The following is a 21,606-nucleotide window of genomic DNA, read 5'->3' as shown; positions in this document are numbered from 1 at the left end:
GATACATGATAATGTTCAGCATGCCTACATCTGTGTGGGAAGGATTATCTCTGGAAAACCACAGATGGAGAGATTAAAGCTGGTGTTCCTTTCATAAATTAATCTTAAATCGTGACAGGAGTCCCAGCTTTGTTACAGGGCAAGAGAGGATAAGAGTTGGCCCTATGCCCCTATGTCAGTGATCACCTAGCAGTCCTCAAAGAGTTAATTACATTAAAAAGGCTATGCAATAATTACGAAGAGATGTTCACTCATTAGCTCAACACTTTTTAAATTGAACTTAAAATGACAACTGACCTCTAACCTGGAAATGTTTTGTCTCTGGTTCTTCCCTCCCTCAGCTCTGAAATCACCTTCTCGTGAAGGTTTAACTGAGCCTTCATTCACATACATAATCCCTTACCAGCCAGCCTCAGACAAGACTCTGTTAACCACAGCAAGAAATTCCTGACAATTTGCTGATAAAAAGCCAGACAAAAGCCTAGAATGAATCCAAAGGCAAGCATGACCTGGCAGCACAAAGCCACTGCAGAGCCAATGGGAACACACAGCCCTGTACCTGCTATCATGAGTAGCTTCTCCAGATCTTTGATGAGGTGAATTTGGAAGACAGCACCCATTCCTGGGATGTGTGTTAAGGAATTCTTCAGTACATTCAGGGCATAGAGACCTTCTTCTGCACCCACCAGTACTACCTACAACAGGGGAAAAAATAGCACTACATAAGGAGAACAAAGAATGCTCCAAGAGCAACTTGCATGACACTCTTTAGCAGCGAAGAGAAAAATCAAACCCACAAACAAGTGCATAATTACACATATTGCCATCAAGATACCGTTTCCCTGAATCAATTATCCACTACTGAGAAAGACCCAAGTGAACAAGACCATTACCTGGTCACTGAAGGGCATTGTGCAATTTATATCCAAACGGTCTTCACCCTCCAGCTTCAGCAGGGAGTTCCCCAGCAGTTTCTGCAAATGACAAAAATTTTGTTTTTCTTGTTGAGTTAATCTTCATCTCTTTATCTGTGAGTATTTTAACAATGTGAGGTCATAATTTCAGACAAGCAAAAAGCTTGGCACAGATTTCTTTTTCTCAGAAAGCTAAAAGTTGCAGGGACGCCTCCTACAAAAGAATTAGTAAACTTTTATCTACCTTAAACGCAGTAAGGGGAACTGATCAGAATTATCCAAAATTCAGACAGAACCCATTGTTGCCTCTATCCTTTCCATTTTCCCCAATGTCCTACAACAGAGCAGTGGAATTTTCCAAGGGGAAGGATTAAAGAAAAGTATAAATGTTGGTGGGAGCATGTATTTTTCTCAGAGACAAAAGGAATGTGAGCCTGAGAAAACAAGAGGATTTCCTGCAGTCACATATTCCGTACCTCCAGAGCTAACGTTCTCTTATGCAATGCCATAGAATCCAATCTCCCTTTACCAGAAAATAGAGAGTCATCAGTGTAACAATATGAGAAAGGCTATCCAAAACCTAAGCAAATCTGTTTAACCTCTTATTAAGAATAAAACTTAAACTAAAAAGCGCACACCTCCCCACACAACAAGAAACATAAAACTTCTGACTCTCTAAGAATGGGAGGGGAGGGAGTTTTTGCTTCTTTTAAGGTTCGATCATTCCATGTGGTACCTTATGAGACTGGACTAAAACCACGTCCTAACTGGTCTTCCTTCCCCTGCTGGAATTACAGAGGTATTTTGGGATCTTCTTACTACACTCCCCAAGTCTAAAGAAGGGTATTGTAATACATAGCATCAGTCTCACAGTGAACTGGCTCCTGGTGCTCATTTTATGAGGCAGAAGCAATAACTTACCTTCAGTTAAACCTCAGTATGTCAAATACTGAAAAAATATTTTTCAAAACTCTGCTCCCTCCCAGAATATTTTATTATTAAATGAAAGTTTTATACTCACAGCATCAGCCTCAGCTTTTTCTCTGGAAACTCTCCCACCTGCCACTATTGATTCCAGTGCTGTGACCCAGCGCTGTTTGTCAGGGAAGCTGGGTGCTAACAGGTAGAGTGTTCTACCAGGCCAGCAAGTGGTGTGTGGATGAGACTCCAATTTTAGGATATATGGCACATCTGAGATGTTATATAGATAGAATAAGACTTAGATTAGTTTTTGGAATATTGTCAGTGGACTTAAAATCAACACCTTTCAGCCTCATTGGAGAGAAGTTGTATTTATCATGACGTACCATGGCAATTTACACATTGGTTTCTCCTTTACAGGTCCTGCACAGGCTAGCTACTTACACCTAAATATTAGCTGGATGTATGCAATCCATACATACAAGGCTGTCTTTAACTAAACAAAAATAATTTCTTGCCTTTTATTCAAAAAAGAAAGAAATTTCATTGTGGGGAAAAAAAACCCAAACCAAAACCAGCCACTTGACTAAAGTTTTCCCTGTACTGATTAAGAAAAATCTGTAAAAATTGGTTATGGAAACCTTTGTTTTTAACAGTCTGTATCCTTTAATGTAACAGTCAAGACATACAGAATCTTATCCATCAGTTCTATTCAGTACATACAAATCAACACATCAACATTTTTTCATAATATGAGCCTGTATATACCCCACAGCATTCCTAAGTTAATGGCTTTCTGGTCAGAGCACAATGGTGGCAGGAGTTATACATCACAGTTAATAGAGAAGAAATTTAAATAAACCAAGTGTTTATGCTACAAATCTCTTAAAATTTACTTCCATTTGAGTTGATGACTATATTAACCACAGTTTTACCACAACAGAAGCAACAGCCTGGGTGTAACTAGATCTGGAGTGCTGAGCTATTCCCCTAATTCAGATGGAGGTAAATCACAGCATTACAGAATGAAAGCTTGAGGGAGAAAATTCTGTTCAGCCAAACAAGGCTAACTGATGGCAAGGCAGATGAAATCCATTTGACCTCATCTATGTAAGATTCTCACCTGTCTTTGCTGTATTGGTAAGCTCAGTAGCTCCTACAGCTCCATGAACAGTTACATCACCATCAGGAAGGCAGAGCTCAAATTCCTCCAGAGGCCTCTGTCCAGCTGCAGGAGGATGGGGAGACAGATTAGGAATGGACAAACAGGTAGCAAGAAAATAACTGTGATAGCAAAATGAAGTGGATGCACACTGTATGTTTTCACAGCTGGATTATTATGACATGCCAGCTAATAAAATGGCTAAGGGTCTAGAAAAAAATAATGTTGCCTTATCACTGAAGATTTAGCTAAATTTGGTACAGCCATAGCAAACAGTAATAATCTTTAAGCCTCTCAACTCACCAAACAATATCTGAAGATTTAAAAAATATGTCCTTGCTAGAAATTCTAAGTTACCTTCTCTTGCTTCTGCATCATAAATGAGCACTTTGGTTCCTTCCAGGACAATATACTTCCTGTCCCAGCCCTGTTGCCCACGTTTATTATTCCTGAGGAAAATAAGCACAAAGCCATGTTGGACTTCCTGCTTGTATTCTATATAAAGCAAGCATGCAACTCCTATAAAAGAGAAGTTTCAGTGGTAGCAATTGTAATTATGGTGGTGGCAATTGTAATGCCCACGTAATGGGCCTATACCAATTAACTCATTTTAAGAGCCAGGATAATATAAGGCCAAGTACTTCAGCACCTGACATGGCACCAAGATTCCTGTTTATACCTCGGCACTTTCATCCATCCTTCAAGATGCAGACTGGTGCTTGGCTCCTTCATCTGCAGGCCAGGGGAATTCATCTTATCCCGGCAGAACGCTTCCGAGAAGTGTGTGGCATATTCTGCTGGCAGCCCACAAGTAGCTGGTAAGCAAGTTGAGCATTTTGGGTGACACATCACCTGGCATTCTGACAAGAGGACAGGAAAAATCTTCTGTTAAATGACCAAAAAAAAAAAAAATCATGACACAGTTGCCTCAGCTTCTAACACACAAATCCCAGCTTCTCCAAGGTTCCCCTTCCACTCCAAACCATCAGATGTTGTCTGATGTAGAATGTTTGCACCAAGTAGTTTCAGAGTCTTCATACTTAGTCGTTTCTTTCCCTGTTCTAGATGGCTGATGCCTTCTCCTGCCCCTAAGTTGTGCTGTGTTTTGCTCTTACCCAGACACTTGGAGGCCTGTCTGCCGAAGTGCACCGTGTCCAGGCACACAGCGCACTTGGTCGCCCTCATGTTCAGCCCCACATTGAAGCGATGGGGGATGTTGTGGTGCATTCGCTCTTTCAGACGCCGGCTGTACTCTGCCAAGGGACAAAACTCATCAGCAGGGTAAAAAAATAAAATAAATAAAGAGATGGCACTGACATGGATAGAAAAACACTACCAGGAGCTGAGCAGGAGCCTACCCTCTGGCGTGGAGGATTCCTTCCTGCGGCTGGAGGGTGGAGCCAGCAGACTGATGGGTGTGGGCTGGTGCTCTGGGGAGCGGACCATGGCAGACATGATGATCTGCTGCCTGGCTGTGGCTGGGGTGGAGGGGTGAGGGTGGTCGGATATTTTCCGATGAGCAGCTAACAGACAAGACAAATGCCACTGGTTAACATAACCAACATGGCACCCTGGTTCCTAGCAGGGCTCTGTATGACCAGTCAGCAGTTACAGCCCACAGAATAAAGTGTAGCCTTATTGTAACTTCACAGAAGTAGTAATAATTAAACAACATATATGTTACTGATAGAGTGGCACACAATTGAAGGCACATTTTTCAGACCAAAATTGTGTGCCTCCTTCCAGATTCACCTTTTCTGTAAACCCCTACCTTCTTCACGAGCAGATCTGAGTTCAATGCGTGTTTTCTGTAGAGCCTCCTCCAGCTCAGCAGAACGAGCCTTCTCCTTCTCCAGTGCCACTTTCAGCTCATTGTATTGCAGGGGAACCTGTGTGGGTAAAGAAGGGTCCTCTTTCCGCCGACTAAACAGGCCCTAGCAACAGAAACACACAGACAACTCCTAACTCCTAGCAAGAGATGGCTTAAACTAGGCAAAGTGACACTAGCTAGTGACAGTCTGGCCAGAGGGCCTAATGGCAATTCTGTTATGACTAAGGATGGATTTTTAGTTCATATTGGCACTGGAGAGAAAAATGCCAAGATACGGATTAATTTAAAGAGGGACATACATTACCTGTTAGTACTCACATCTGGAGTTTCCGAAAGCATCTAAACAAAGGATCTCAAAATATGTGGTTAAAATTAAATTACTTCATTCAAAATGACAGAAGAGCTTATGACAAAGATGTGACACAAGTCACATCACCTGACTAATCAGTCCTATGCTGTGACTACAGGACAACCACTCTAGATACACGATAGGTTCATACACATATACATACTTACCATTTAAAAAAACATGCTTAAAATTCTGTATTCCTACAGCCTCACTGAAGTGTAGCTACTGGGTTGTAACCTAAGTGTTGTAGGAATAACAAAATACCAGAAAAGCCACAAAGAACACATTCTGCCTAGCAAAGTTTGTGTTCAACAACTCAGAATGGTCTTAAATGAGGACAACATTTTGTTACACAAAGAAAGATAAAACAGAATATTAAGAATACACAGCACATAACTAATTACAAAACCATTTAATTCCATTCCTCTCAAACCTTCTTCACCCACCTTTTTCTTTTTTGCTGGTTGGTCCATCTTTGCCTGCAGGAAATCAATGAGTTTAGTTTGCTGAGAAATAGTACCCTCCATTTTCACTTTTTCATGGGAATAGAGAACCTGTGAATCACACACAGATGTAAGAAATTTCATCTTAACAGAAGAAACAAATTAATAACTTGATAGCAAAACAGAGCTAAAAAATACTGTAAGGAAAGTGTCACACAGAAACTGTCAATCACATCCTAAAGCCTCACAGGGAATGAGGCAGAGCGCTGCCCTGCTTCCTCACCCTCACCTGAATGTTTTCCAACTGATACTCCAGGTCACTTCTTTCAGTCTTCAGAAGATCTGCTCGGTCCAGAGCCTCCTGCAGACCTTGAGTCAGGCGGAAGATGTGATTTTTCTGCAGATCCATTTGCTGCTGCAGCTTTGCCTGCTGTTAAAAGCAAAACAAAAGCCAGTGTTTTAGGTTTGTTGTCTTCTTGTTTGTAAGTAAAAGCTATTAAATGTTATCACTCCTTGTAAAATAATCATCATTGCAGAACTTATAAATAAACACGCAACTCTTCAAAAGATGGGAAATTACAATATTGTAGAAGATTCCTTTCAGAATGCATTATGACTAGACAAGCATTTCTGTGTATTTATGTTAATCTGCAGCAACACCATTTTCTCAAGCTCTCTCTGTACAACCACCAGAAGCCATCTCAGTGCTTTGTAAAAATAAATTAAAACGGTAATCTTTACTATAGACCAGGACAGTCATAGTCACATAAGATAAGGAAAATAATGACCAGCTGTTTACATCTTCGTCTCCAATTAACACCAGAAGAGGGCACATGACAAAATATTCCTAATTCTTTTAGGATTTGCACTTTCTTGACAAGAAAGTCCGTGACTAGGAAAACCATGAACGCTCCTATGTTACACAGCAAGAGCCAGAAATCTTTCCTGGTGATGCATAAAGGAGTGGGTGAGCTGTTAGTAGTACCCCAAGAATAAAGGCTTTAATTGCCCTAATTGTCCATAATGACCCCCGAAATCCACCTCTGGAGCCTCTTGCCCCACCACCCAGAACTGGTGGCCTGCATTCAATTACTTCCTGATATGGTGCAGGTGTGTGACCTTGGATCCAACTCCTGTGACCCAAGTTAACGATGAAAAGAGCTGTGAGAAGTCTCACCTGTGGCCTCCAGGTGTGCATCCTCAGCATGTTGGCTCCAGAGCTGGTTTTAAGCTATGGCCCTTACACTTGGCCTGGTCAGAACTGTGCCTGGGCACAGACCTGGCCTTGCAGACCTGACCTAAGATGTGCCTCATTGTTAGAGGCTTCTATAATGATCACTGGTACCTTCACCAAATCTTCAGGTACTGTGGTCTGAGCCTGCAGGCTGCAAGGTCCTATCCTTGCCTGGCATGCTTTCCCCTTTGGCTCCCAGCTCACCTGCCCCTGAGGAGCAGTTCACTTTTACTGCTCCCAGACATGGCCATACACTTCGCAAAGTTTTAAGTAAAAACAACTCCCTCAACTTGATTAATTTCCCCAGTTATATAGAAGAGAATGATGGATGTGTAACTCTTATTCACACAACCTCCCCTCCTCAAGATGTGGAACCTTCTGAAGTTCTAACATGAATCTCCAAGGTTACCTCCTCCAGAAGCCTCTGCTTGAGCTCCCTTTCTGTCTCAAGCTTCTGCTGTAAACTGCGGGCGTTCATCTCCAGCATGGCATGCTTCTTCTCCAGGTCATTGAGCTGGGAAAGAGGGTCAGAATAACACGGAACACTAACAAATATAGTTCCACAGTCTTAAAAACCAACTTCACCAAGAACATGCTAAAGAAAAATGAGCCTTTGGTTGCTGCGGAAAAACCAGCCAAAAGACATTTTGGCTTGTTGAAATGCAGATACCAAGAAGGACTTCATACCAGGCATCATAGGCTGCTGTCTGCTTTAGTCTTTTTCAAAAAAAATCTGACGTCTTTGGCTTGAAGATAGATTCTGTTCTATGCCCTCCAGTCTTTTTAATTTGTCTCTATATCTTGAAAAAAGCTGCTCAATGCCACATTTCTAAAAGTAGTATCACTGGAAAAGTATTTCATCTAATTATGAAAGTCTAGGATTGAAAGTTACTTACCTTATCAGAAAGGCTCTCTGCTTTGAGTTTTTGTTCCTTGAGTGCTTGCTGCAGGGCCAGAATCTCTGCCTTGTGTTCCTTGACAGCCAGTTCTACCACCTGGCGAGACTCAGTAATACGCTGATCTGCTCTCACTCTGCATTAAAATGGAAAATAATGTTACCTAACTCCTTTCAGGCTTGACCTCTCCCTAGCAGGCAGTAGCATCAATAACTCTTTCATAGGTTGCCTCAAATTCAAGATGTTTCTTTAGAAAGCCAGACTGTTTGCTGCAACACTTTTATATTATGTAACCCTGTTCCTGCCCCTGCTAGAACTACAACCTTAAAAATTTCAAGACCCCACAGGAACAGTCAGGAGCAAAGACTATTTTTCCATAAAATAAAATAGAAGATAATAAATCAAGACATTTTATAAGTTACAATTATAAATACCACTCCCATTGAATTGTTCACTTGCACAGAAACAAAAGGAACAATATCAGAGATGACTATTAACTAATAAACCATTTTTAGAACTACCTCACAAGATTTTATATTTAGCTCCAACTCCCATATCCTATGCTAAATATAATTTTTGTACTAGCTTCTATAGAGCATTTTCATAAAAGTTAATAAAAGGGAAGGAAGGGAGAGAGACCTGCTCTGTTTCTCAGTATCCAGCATCCTCTGCAACTCTCTAACTCGACATTCAAACTGGGACTTCTCATCCCCTAGAACATTTCTCCATGCTTCCCACTGGCGCTCTTTCTCCAGGAGTTCATCATTCAGGGCCTCCAAGTCCATTACTTGTTCTTCCAGCATCGTGCATGTTGTCTTCAAGGCCTCCATAGTCTAAAAATAAATCTTCCTATCAATTCTCACATCCCACATCAAGCGTGCACTTTCAGCTTCAGCCTTACTATTTCAATTACAGTACATGCAAATCGGCGGCAAACAGGAGCTGGGAAATCACAGCCTATTTACTTCAAGGCTCCCGTACATTCACTTGTGATCGCCAATAATGTCAGGTCAATCTCATTATGAACATTTTGAGATTTCCAGAGTCACAAAATTAAAATGAGTAATTCTAAATTACAATGCCTTCAGAGTGCAAGATTTCTAAATAAAATAGTGTAAAAACATGATGGGAAATACCAAATGTTTCCATTCACTCAACTGCCCTGGGAAGGAAGGCTTAACTGCCACTGCCCCCAGCAGCATCATCATATGTTATGAGTTTCCAGATGTAAAAGGAATTTTTGCCAGCTCCCCCAAAAAGCTCCTGACTTAGGCTTAGAGAGCCTTACTTGTTTCTGGCTGGTCAGCTGCATCTCCCTCTCAGTTATCTCTCGGCGGAGATGATCAACTTCACTCCGCAACTGGACAACCTCGTCACTGGCCCCTGAGGCCTCGTCGAGTTGTTTGGACAGGAAGAAATTCTGGTTGTTCAGCTCTGCATTATCTTCAGTGAGCTGGTTCAGCTGCTCTTCCAAATCTGAAATCACCTAGAAATAAAAATAAATTACATGTGAGTGAGCACAGGTTTTTGAAAAAGTGTTCTCACACAGAATTACTTATTGCCAAGCTTTTACATTCTTTCGAATTTAAACAAAAGCAGTATTATAGTGGTAGATATTTGTGCATAGGAATGTGCTTGGATTAGGAGTAGAGTTTTGTGTCTTAGAGAAAACAGCTTTTTTAAAATCTGGTTCAGAGCATAAATATGCTGCAATGTAATTTATTATTTGAGAGACCTATCATAGCTAAAGCACTGGATTGGGAGCCAGGAGTTCTGACTGGATTCTCAGCTCTGCTGCTGACTTACAGAGACCTTTTACCAAAGCACTTTACCTTTTTTTGCCTCAATCTCCCCTAAGCACAATGGGGCTAATTAGTCTCAGAAAGGCTTTCAAAGTGTGGTATTGAAGAAAACGGACCAAGAGGTGCAATGGAGGCAGTGCAACCTGATGGATATCCCTGGGAATTGCTTATATTATTACATGTAACACTGGGTGTAACCAGGAAAGGCAGAAAAATATTAAGAAATGCATTCTATGAAAGTAACAGTGTTATGGATGGCAGCTGGGGACACATGAGGGAAGAAACCAGTGTGGGAACAATACACGGAAAATCAGTGAAAAGCAAAAACTCAACAAGGTCTTTGCCAAAATGGGAGCATGGGAGCATATATTTGTTTAATCAGAAGAGCATTACACTAAACGCTTTCAACCACAGTCCCCCCCAATTTAAAGACAAATATAAACAACAGTGGACCATTTTCATAGTTGGTTTTTATGAATGAAAGGCCTGAACACTGGGTGGATGAATATGTAGCTCCTTCTAACTCAAAACCAATATCACCACAACAGAAGAGAAAGAAACCTCAGTATAATCTTGAAATCAGCTCAATATAAAGAATTTCAGAAACTGGTAAACTCTATACAATTCACATTCAACCCTTAAAAATATGTTCTAGAGGCTCTTTTACCTGGATGTCAAAGAAAAGTGAATAGGATACTTCATTAAATGGGGAAGAAAAAAAAAATCTCAGAGCACAGTTGGCCACACATTCAAATTTAAATGTTCCAATTTCCTACACTAGCCAAGGACTTAAATATCTAAAGCAGTAGAGGATAGAGCACATGGCTCTTCTCAGCTCTCTGGAAAGATGACAACCATTTCTTTTTGAAGAATCCGTAACGCATATTTTGGCAGCCTTTTACCATGCCTCTCCTAGAGCTAAATTAACAGTATTTGGTTTTTAAACTGTGAGCAGAAAAAGCCATTACTCCCTGCTGGGTGAAGGGGAGTTCCTGCCACCCATATGTTCAGGGTCAAATCAAGATGATTCACACTTCAGAACACAACATTTCTAAAGAAATCTGAAAATGTGTTTGTTTCTGAGCACTCTCACTGCCTTGTTCAAAACACACATTTTGTTCTGCATTGTTTGCATCAAGCTTTCAGAGAGGGCAGCCTGTGTCATAAGGACATGTTAGTGCCTATATTGCTACAGAAATAAGAACTTAGATATGTTTATACAAACAAGAAGGAGCAAAAGAACATTTGTTTTTACAGTGTTTTACCTACTGCTCTCACAACAGCTGAGATCTCTACTAACTGCCAGATAAGAAACTCACTTTTTCTTCCACTTGTTTTAATTTTATGTTTAACCACACCATGTATCTAGGCAGTTTCAAGATATACTTTACACATTTATGGTTTCTTCCACATCTATTTTATATACTAGTACAAGTCATGTCAATTAAATATTAAGCTCGTTTTGAAATACAAGAAAACAGAGATGGGGGAAACACAAAATGGATGAAGTAATATGCAGAGTTAATATGTCCAACTACTTAATTAATTATTAAAACTGGCTGTATTTCAAATTGACTTTATTCCTTAAGGGCTGGAAGTTACGCTCCCATTTCCTTTTATTCTATGTTCTGAGATTTTGACTTCTTTCCCTGAATACAAGTAAAATTAAACCAGATCATATTATATTTCACTGCTACATTTTACCTAGTAGGATATTTCTGGAAAACTTCAGACAAACAACAAAGCAGTTAAGAAAGAAGGGTTCCAGAAGATGTGACATGATCTTTTTCCTTCTTCTAACACTGTATTTACTGACAATTCCAAAACGCCTTGCCTTAAATTCCAAATATATTATAATCTATATAATGTAATCTAGATTGATAGATTTAATTTATTTTTTAGTAAGAGAAAATTTGTTCCTCTTGGTACAATCTTCCGTTTTTCATGGGGAAAGGGGATACTTGTTAACACATCCAATAGCTATCTACAGCTATGTATAACCCAAGAGGATTAGAGAGTTTATTAACACTATAAAGCCTAAAGAGTAATGGGTAATACTGACACAGGAAAATGGGATGTGGTGTGATATAAATACCTGTCCTGGGGATCAACAAAAAAGAAAACACAGATCAAAAAAAGCCCACATTTATTTGGAAATGTTGTCTTAGGCATACATACAACCTCTACCAGAATCCTGTACCTGGAAAGAGTTAATAGCTTTAGATATTTTTCTTTTCAGTTAAGGAAATCCCCAGGCAAAAAAAAGCCCCAAAAAACCCAAAACAAACCAACCAACCCTGAGCTATTCTGAGGTAAATGTGAAGTATATTAAATGAAAGTCAGTAAGAAAATACTATTATATCCTTTAGAAACCCATAATATAATTAGAAAAATCTTCACATTTTAAGTTTATAAAATTAACCAAACACTTGAAACCTTGGAAAAGCAATTCTAGACAATCTAGACAGCCACTGTATCACCATTCACAGAGCAACTGGAATTTTCTATTCATGTACATCTTCATCACAAGTAATCCATAAAACAGAGATATCATCTAACTACACAAATTGTTCACTGCACACCACATCTAAGCACACAGCTTATTTTATACTGATGCAGAGGATTGTATCTCATTTTTAAATACTGCAGAGCAATCCAAGCATAGCAGCTCCTCAGTAGAAGGGACCATATCCAGCATAATTCACTCCCCACTGAATAGTCTGAGGAAAGCAAAGTATTCCTCTAGTGAGACTGAGCAGATTCACAGCTGTTACCCCAATCCAACAAACCTGTGCAGCCATGGACCAAATAAAATATCAGAGCAACAAACAATCAGGGCCATGATGATTTGGTTTGCATACCAGACAAAATGCACTAAATTTAATCCACATATGCTCCACATATCAAAACCACAGGCACAATAATGAAGAAAAGGAGAAAATAAAGGAGTTTTACCTATATACTAGTAACTGCAGATTGCAAACTTCTCCATACCCTATTCCTTCACAAAGGTGTCTCAGTTTTCAGATGCCACCAACAAACATACAGAAAGATGCTAGGACACAGCAAGGGCAACTGTTTTGGGATGCTATCAGCAGTGTGTTATTTGGAGTTTAATGTAATTCCAGACTAATAGCTTTGCTCTATCCATTTCCACTCCTCCCCATCCCCACTAATCCTTACCAGAAAGCTACCCGTCAGAAGTAAACAGGAAACAAGAAAAAGCTGTCTCTGAGCCCCAAATTATTGTGAGGGGGAAGTGAGAGCAGACATAAGACTCCTTTTGTCTTTACCTACTCTCTGAGACAAAGCTTTTCAGGCAGAGAAATCCCGACACTGAGAGGCCCAGGCTCTCAAATAGGGCTGCAGATAGATTGTATCTCTACCTGTTCCAACAATACAGAACACTTTCCTCCCCTTTCCATAGTCAGACAACATCTGTGCCTTGAAACACACCTTAAACACAAAAACTCATCACGGTTTATCTTGAGGGACATTAGGAGCTGCAGAGTAGTAGGACACTGCCCAGACTGCATTCCTCTCCTTCCCACACCAACCCAGGATTAAAACACCCAGCCCCTGTGTTACTGTCCTAGGTCGCAGAAGATTCAGATGGTGGTTCTCTAGTATTTTACTAAGCTGAGTGCAAAGATTTTATAAGACTATTTCCTGCTAAATATTTAAAGACTTTACTGCCTGCTTACTGGAAGTTTTCTTTTGGAAGCAATTCTATTATTATTTAGGTAACTTAGTTGTATTTTTAACTTTAAACATGTTGGTGATCTGAGAACAAGCCATAATTCAGAGGCATCTGGAAACAACTGACAAATGTGTAAATTTTCCTGTTTAAGAACACCTTTTATTTCTAGATCTTTCTTTGATTGCCTGGAAAATACTTGTAACACTCAAATGGACTATATATTTCATAGAATAAGTGCAGGGAACTAGTTCTTCTCCCTCACAGATCTGCTGGATGAACTATCATTGTGCGAAGATTGTGATAAAATATGACTCTGTGTGTGCCCAGGAGCATGTGTGTGTATAGCAGGTACCACAAGTTACAATTGTTGTAATTATGTATCCTATTATTTCTTGCTCAACTGAGTGACAGAGAAAGCACAAAACAGGAGAACCTAAAAAAATGCCTCCTTGGGCAGAGGCCTCGGCAAAAGGAAGAACAAGTGTGCAATGAGGATACAGGGAAAGCAGACACAGCCTTCTCTACAATCAGAAGCTGTGACCTTTGTGAAGCTAGAGAAACAGGAACAATACCAAAGAAAGTAGATTAAGTATTTTTATTTATCTTTTGAAGACCACAAAAGTACAGAAGTAATTCAATTTTTCAATATTTTTTTCCTGTCTAATCTTATTTTCATAATTCTTATGCTGTTTGAGGCTTCTCAATAAAATCAAATAAAAAGTAATTCCCTACCAAAGTTTGCCAGGCTAGTTCAAGGAGTTTGTGTCAGCTTAAAAAGGATCTCTCTTGAGAGCTTCCTGAAAGAATAAATCCGTCCTTTATCATGCTGTATAAGTAGCAGCATATTACAATTATTCCCTTGAAGTGTTGTTGGATTTTAAAAGGAGTGTAAATTCTAATCACCTTCAAGTGGAATCACACGGTCACCAAAAAGCACAGCCTGCATCCTACTGGTACCATCAGATAAAAATTAGTTTGAAACATCTGGTGAAAGCACTGTAATTAGCATTTCTTGACCCTCACTGGAAATAGAAGATTGCCCTGATTTCCTCATTCCTCAGGCAGGATGGACAGCCAGGAGCAGTCATAAAACACAACATGAAAGTATCTGTCCATGGTCAATTAAATTATACATGCATTCTCCAGGGCTGGAAAGAGAGTATATAATGAGCATGTATTATTCATTTAGGAACTATTTAATTAATTTCTTATTGATGAGGATGTCTGATCCCACTTATCCCACTGAAGGGCTTACAATGCACAACACTTTTACAAGTCCTTTGAAGCTCTTGACATTCTGGAAATGTTATGGGTCATTCTTCACTGCTGGAGCTTGTTCCCCACACTCGAAGCTGAAGTGTCACTGGATAATGAGTGAACAGAAGCCACAGAGTTTCCACACCTGTTTTTGCCTGCATGGAGGTCACAAAAGTGTTTTCACAGAGAGCTATCATTCTGAATGAAGGGCAAGATACAGACCAAAAGAAGGTAGCTCTGGATGTAAGATATATGATGATACATAGGGAGCTAAACGTTCAATCTAAGAAAATGAGGAAGGGAACAGAAAGTGAGGTTTCTTGTGTAGGATTTCTTTTAGACAGAGGTTAAAACAGTTTGGAAAGCTCTACTTCCTTACTTCTTCATATGGAGATATTCTATGACCAGAAGAAGTCCCTTGCTTAGTGCTAAAGAGCAAGAGAGGAAAACAGAATGACCCATGCTGAGAAGGTATTTTAAAAGATGGAAATTTATACATTAGAGACTTACTTCTACAGTATGAAAAATTACATTTGAGGAAATCACTGGAAGCAGAGAAACAATAAAGATAAAAAGTCCTAGCAATTAAGCCCTGCTTACAGTGTGGGCTAGAGAGAAAAAGCCCAGAATAATTTATAATCACTGCTGACCTGGAGGACTGTGGTCCTTATCCAACACTTGTATAATTCATGTCACTGGAAGGCAGACACTCTCCACTAGCCACCATAAGCAAGTGTGAAGATAGTGTTAAACTGCAAGAATCCCTCTGGATAGACAAAGCCCTTGGACATCTGTCCTGGACTGATGAAATAAATCTGAAAACCTGTCAAAGATCTCAAACAACAGAAGGTAAAAATTCAGATCCTGGAGTTCTCTCTGCTGTGTGTCAATGCATTATTTGGAACCTTAACATTAACACTGTTTGAAGAGACCAGAAAAGTCCTACTTAAAACCCACTCTGGCCTAGATCTACAATGCAGCTCAGGATTTGGACAGGTAGATCTTTTCTTCTTGTGAGCAGAAAAGATCTTCACCTATAGTCATTTTTTGCAGCTGCTACACCATTCTTATTAGCTGCACTGCAATGAGATATTTTAATTTACTTTCTTCTCCAAAAAGAAGAATAATGACAATTTCATGATCAGACTAAAACCTCAAAATTGAGGTTTACCTGAAACCTAAAAGAAATCCAATCCGTCCAGCTCCTACTAGCACCTTGAAGCCAAAAGTCCACATTAGGAACCAGTGTCATCAAGGATTAAATGAGGAAATTGTTTGTTTCATTATCCTTAATTTCAAAATAATTCAATGATCTGTATTTAATACTCACTGTGCAGCTATTACGAAGGGCTTCAAATTTACGCTGGATTTCATCTCTATGTGCCTAAAGGAGGTAAGAAGTTAATCATCAATTTTTCATACATTAGAATTCGAATCCAACAGCTGTTGTGAAACAAACTGCAGAACAACCTACTGGCAAGCAAAGTTTCAAGGCAGATGCTGCAGGCTATGAAAGCACCTTGCAGTGGCAAAGAACTGGTTAGCAAAAGTCCCATCCTACTTAATCAAAATACGCTTATGCTCCCAACTCTGGAACTGCTTTAGGAAAATGTACAAGCTCAAGAATGGAATTATGTAACAGGTTCCATCTGAAATGGTCACCAGAAGACTTGTTGATCTCATGTTAAGTTTTTACATTCTTGACATTTTAATTTGAGTTGGTTTTACTTCCATATCCAGATTGGTGTTTCATAGAAAATAAATACTGCATACAATTTAATGCTTGCAAAGAAAAACTATAATGATGTATAATGCAAGCTACCCCAAACAGCTCTGCCAATCTACCTGAATCCTACCATTAAGCCCCATTTAAGCCCGAGCCTCTCTAAAAAGCAGTGATAAAACATAATAATCAATTCTTTGGAGGACAGCATCCAAAGTACAGAAAAGTTCAAACACTCATTTTAAAGAATGCAGTATTACATGCACCATTTTATCCCCCAATTTACAAGCAAAGCATGACAAAGCAAAACGTTCTTGTTTCAGCCTCATGGCCTCTCTCAAAATTCAAAGTGATTTAACAAGTGTCTAATGTCATGTGCTATCTGAAAACTAAACAAACGAAAGGTTAGTGCTCAAGCACATCCAGCCACCTTTCTTCATTCAGAACATTTTCCTTAGAGCCAAGAGACTAAACAGGAAAAAAAATGTTCAGCAGAAGTCAAATATGGGAGCTTTAAAGCTATCTTACCACAACAGGCAATGTGAGAAATAAAAGCATGTGAAAAACTCCATGACAGGAATAGTCCCAAGCCCACTAAGCTGGACTGTCTTACAGCAGCTGGTCCAGCACTACCAGTTTGCCCCATTAACTGGAGCAATAACTGAGTGAACACAGGTCACAAATATTCATGTATTTCACTGCTGGGTAAAGATCTCAAGCGCATTGCCAGCCCCTGGCAGTGATATTGGTTGTTATGCAAAGCTTTCAGCTGGGAAGGGACTGCCTCAGTTCTGAGCAAAAGGAACCCAGTGCCATTTCTATTCAGTTATTCTTAGGCCTTGATGCTGTTGCTGCACTTGCCCAGCCTGTGCCCACCTCAGAACTGAGGGAATGGTTCTGCCATTCATCTACCCAAAGCATCAGTACCCATGTCAGCTGAGCCCACCTCCCCTTCCAAAAACCAGCAATGGCAGCAATATTCGGAACAGTTCTTTGATTAAATGTCACTGGAGCACAAATGCACAATTTTCAACACTTCCAAATCACAGGATTTGAAGGCCATTAAAGGCTGCTGCTCAAGAGGGGGTTAGCTGGTAGCGGGTCAAACTCTACCCCATAACCTTGGGAATCTTTTGTGACGGAAATATTTCTTAGAATCAAACAGTTTGAAAGCACCTTTTTGTGCTCAAGAGACAGCAACCAGCAGCATATAACCTAGAACTCCATTTACAGGAGGTTGGGGTGGAAGAGGGTGGCAGGACTTGAACTTTTTTTTCCTTTCTATCACTCATACACCTCACCAGACTGCAAAGCACACATGACAATTTTTAATAAAACAAGCATTGGAATAAAATTAGGTGTTAGAACACTCTCCCTAGCAATTTGGTGGGGTTTTTTTTCCCCTGAATAGGTATCCTCAAAGCAGGGTAACTGATAGGAAAAAAAAAAAATCATCAAAACATCTATGACCATCAAGTACTTTCAAACTCATGAGCTACTATTTAAATAAGTAAATCACAGAGTTAAACTCCTATAAACAATACCAATTTCGGATGCAACTTTCACCTCAAAACAGAAGTAATAATGCTCCTACAAGCCATCAGTCAGTTTTGGCAGCAATGAACCATTACTAAGAAGTATCCATATGGTTAAAGGTAAAATTTGACATTTTAGCTATTCACGCCTCTATCAACAAAAGGCACAATTCATATCCATTTCTGAAAATTAAAAATTAAATCATATAACTTCCTTTTAACTTCTTTATGAAACATGCGCCTACATAATTCTAGTGTGTATCTGCAGCTCACAGGACAAGTTTCAGGGCTCACCGTGAGGGCTTGAATCTCCTCCTCTGCCTCAGCTGTTGTCTCCTCCAGCTCAGTCTTGGCCTCACGGAGCTGGTTCTCCAGGGCTGTCCGTGCAGCCTGCAGCCCAGTGATCTGGGATTCCCGCTCCTGCAGGGTCAGCTGCAGCTCTGTCAGCTGCCTTTTGAGCTCCAGCTTTTGTTCTTCATGCTCTAGACTGACCTGAAGAAAGACAAAATAGTATCCAAATGTAAATTACAAACAAAGATATGACAGGCAATGTAGTCTCATTTCAGAGCCCACTTTAGGATGCCATTGCCATATCTATTCCCAAAATCACACCCTGACAGATTGCTTAAGGCACTGAGAAATGAAGGACACAGCTTTGCCTACTTCGTAAAATCTACTGGGTTTCTTGGGAAAAGCAACCAGGCATTTTGAAACAACAAGGGCACAAGAATAGTTCCAGCTGGAACTCAAACATATCAAACACTGATATAAAATGTTGAAGTAATTTGTGATGAACTTTCTTCACTGAAACTAAGAGTTTCTAAAGATCTTTATTTGGCATACATTACATACATTTTGCAATTGACTTTCATATTTCATCTTCCCTTCAGATTCCTTTTAAAGAAACCCACCAGCTTATCTGCCTCGGGGTTTACCTGAATGGCTTCTGATGAAGATTTTCTTGCAGCACACACAGGATAAACATGTCACTCTATGGATAAGAAATTAACAACTAGAACAGATCTCAGTGTTCAGAATCAACTCCAAACCTTAGCACCTTCTTCAGGCTCCCTGCTATCCCAAGGGAATCTGTCGGTTGTGCTGGAGATGTGTGACAAGGCTGACAGAAACCTTACAGTCAGCTCTGGCCAAAGAAGGACAAGTTGGTTGTCCAACAACTTTAGCTAAAGGCAAGATTTCAGCCTTCGCTGAAAATTAGTGGACTGACACTGGAGAAGAATTTGTAGATCCAAACTAGTTAATACAAAATTAAAAATGAAGGACAGCTCACAAATCTTTAAAAGTGTATATTTCCATCTTACTGTTAGGCTTTCTTTCCAGAAAACTCTGAAAGTGGTGCATGAAGCAGCAGGTTCTTGTTTTCTTACAGCAATTCTGTTGTGTCCTTTGCTTTCTAAGCTGTAGACTCTAAGGCTACAGGTTATCTGTTTGGTCATTGTACATTGCTGACCTATTATTCTCTACCCAGACAATTTTATAAGGGTATTGTACCAACAAACATATAAATAGAATTCTGAGAAAGCAAGATGATCTAAAAGCTCAGATTCAGGATGACAAGTCCTTAATACTTACCTTTATCTCCTTTTAATGAGCAATTTAAAATTTTTTTTTAATTATTTGGGGAAAAAGGTAGTTAGACCAAACTAAATTAATACACTTTCAAATACCACTACAACAAGTTACTTCTAGTTCTCACTATAATACACAAAATGGAACACATTTAAGAAAGTTTGTTGAGAGGGATTAGAGCCATGTTTTCACCTCTCTCAGCCGTGTCTCCAACTCCAGCAGGCGGTTCTTGTCAGTATGATCTTGGTGACTCATCTTTTCCAATTGTTCTTCTAATTTTCGATTCTGGGCCTCCAGCTTTCCAGCTTGTGTTTCCAAGTAGAACTTCTGTTGCCTGAGTTCTGAAATCATCTCCTCTTGGGCTTTCCTGATAGGAGAAATGCACAAGTGACAAACCTGAAATGCCCTTAAGATATGTCCTTCCACTGGGGTGAAGTAAGGAAGAACACAAGTTTCCTGTGAAGTAGAACATTTAAGCTCATGGCTTAAATTCTACATCCCAGCTAAAAATAAAAATACTAGCGTATATGCCCAGAGCACTAAAATTCTGTATTTGCAAGTTGCACAGACAAATGACCCTTGCACAAGGTAATCTATAATGGTATTTAAGATACAGTTCATTCTTCTGATTTCATCAGTTCCTTTTTACATGTTTTTCTATAGGGGAAAAATAAATTCTAGGAGTTACTTTCTCTCAGTGTATTTCCATGAGATAAGAGGAACCCCATGCTTTAGGATTGGGGGTAGTGTGTTGGGTGTTGTTTTGTTGGGAGCTTTGTAAAGTTGTAATGGACATAGAACTTGGCCTACACTGAAGTGAAGCTTTGCTGTCTCTGATCAAAGTCTTAATCCACAAACTGAACAAAAATAATTACTTGTTCTCAGAAGAATTTTGAGAGTTGGCAATGATTAATTATTACCATTTGAAATGGACAGCCTCAAAAGAAAAAAATAGGGTCTTTCTGCATTATTTATAGTTCCTGGAATCATGTTATTATGCATTGGAAAATTTTGCCTCATAAAGTGCTTTCTACTAGAAGACTCACAAAGCTCTACATATATTAATGAATTAATATTTTAAGAAGTTCACTGTGAGAGAAGCTGTTATTAATCCTATCCCAGAGAAATTAAGTGGGTTGCCCAAGATCAAATAGCAAGACTTAACAAAACTAAAAACAGAACTTAAGTCTTCTGACTCTCATTTCTGTGCATTGCAAGCAAAACCACCCTTTCACCCTCTCTGATTTTTTAATTTACCTCTACAAATTATTGTCAGCCAGAACTGTCAAATGGTGTTATTTCATTTCCTACTGTTTACTGGGCTATCATCTCAGGAACCTGACAATCACTGGTTTCCTCAGATACTGCTGGAACAAAAGCTTGCAGAGCTCCCCTCTCCTCTGAAGGGTTTAATCACTAGCTCTCCTCTTGATGCACGCTCAGATTAGCTGCAGCTTTTGTAGGTTCAAAATGCAGTCCAACAACAATTTATACATTTTCAACAGCCCAATTCACAAAATAAGCACAAATTCATTAACTATCTGCATGCATAATTAAGCAATTTTCTTTCAAAATGTTGCTAATTCTGTACTATCCCCTACCAACCCTGCGAAGTTCATCATTTGACAATGTCTCTCCATAATCTATTTTAAATTGCATGTTAAAACATTATTGTATGTTTTTCTTGTTTTCTGTGGCTCTCCAGTTAAGGATACTGCTCCCAGAAGGTGCGCCCAGCTCAGCTAAGTCCTTACACTCAGTTCAGCACCCATGACTGAGACACTCAACCTTCCATACACTTCTCAGCTCCACCTTGAGACATTTCTGTTTTATTTTAGACTGAAGGTAAGTTATGGCTTTTGCTGCCTCAATAAACTCCCTGGGTGATTAACAGGAGGTCATCTGGAGCATTAAGCAACACAATTACATTCCTCAGTTATTTCTGTGAATATTTTTGGCTGCTCAGGCTAAAATAACTTGCACGGTATTTGAAAAGCAATGAAAATTGGAGCCATTACATATCTGGAGGCATAATGACCACAGAAAAGGAACAAAACCAAAGCAAGTCTTTGGCAAAACTCGTCCTTATCTGATTCTATTTAATATTATAGGCGAATCTATCCAAGTTTTTCCCACAAAGGCACTACCTGATGTTGGATCCAGCAGCCGACGGACACTGAAACCTTTGTGCAGCTAAAACTGGTGAATCCCTGAACTCAGAAAGGGCAAACACTGTTTAAGCCCCGCCC

The 21,606-nt window shown here is 39.6% G+C and overlaps 1 protein-coding gene across 2 annotated transcripts in view; it reads right to left on the bottom strand.

The window, feature by feature from the left end:
- The window catches only part of CIT (citron rho-interacting serine/threonine kinase), a gene marked incomplete at both ends in the record, with an annotated part of 65,978 nt that overhangs the window by 6,804 nt on the left and 37,568 nt on the right, over positions 1-21,606 (bottom strand). For both annotated transcript variants that reach the window (XM_082293532.1, XM_082293533.1), the window contains 18 exons: positions 560-695; positions 894-974; positions 1,936-2,105; positions 2,959-3,063; positions 3,355-3,446; positions 3,677-3,857; positions 4,113-4,250; positions 4,356-4,520; positions 4,769-4,931; positions 5,624-5,731; positions 5,910-6,050; positions 7,264-7,368; positions 7,751-7,886; positions 8,390-8,583; positions 9,039-9,236; positions 15,840-15,893; positions 18,062-18,259; positions 19,550-19,724. In XM_082293532.1, coding sequence (XP_082149658.1) covers positions 560-695; positions 894-974; positions 1,936-2,105; positions 2,959-3,063; positions 3,355-3,446; positions 3,677-3,857; positions 4,113-4,250; positions 4,356-4,520; positions 4,769-4,931; positions 5,624-5,731; positions 5,910-6,050; positions 7,264-7,368; positions 7,751-7,886; positions 8,390-8,583; positions 9,039-9,236; positions 15,840-15,893; positions 18,062-18,259; positions 19,550-19,724 — 2,540 coding nt within the window. The remainder of the gene's footprint in view (positions 1-559; positions 696-893; positions 975-1,935; positions 2,106-2,958; positions 3,064-3,354; positions 3,447-3,676; positions 3,858-4,112; positions 4,251-4,355; positions 4,521-4,768; positions 4,932-5,623; positions 5,732-5,909; positions 6,051-7,263; positions 7,369-7,750; positions 7,887-8,389; positions 8,584-9,038; positions 9,237-15,839; positions 15,894-18,061; positions 18,260-19,549; positions 19,725-21,606) is intronic.

This window comes from Coloeus monedula (genome assembly GCF_965178545.1).
Source record: "Coloeus monedula genome assembly, chromosome: 18".
In the NCBI taxonomy this organism is placed as follows: domain Eukaryota; kingdom Metazoa; phylum Chordata; class Aves; order Passeriformes; family Corvidae; genus Coloeus; species Coloeus monedula.
This window is presented reverse-complemented; position numbering and strand designations above follow the sequence as displayed.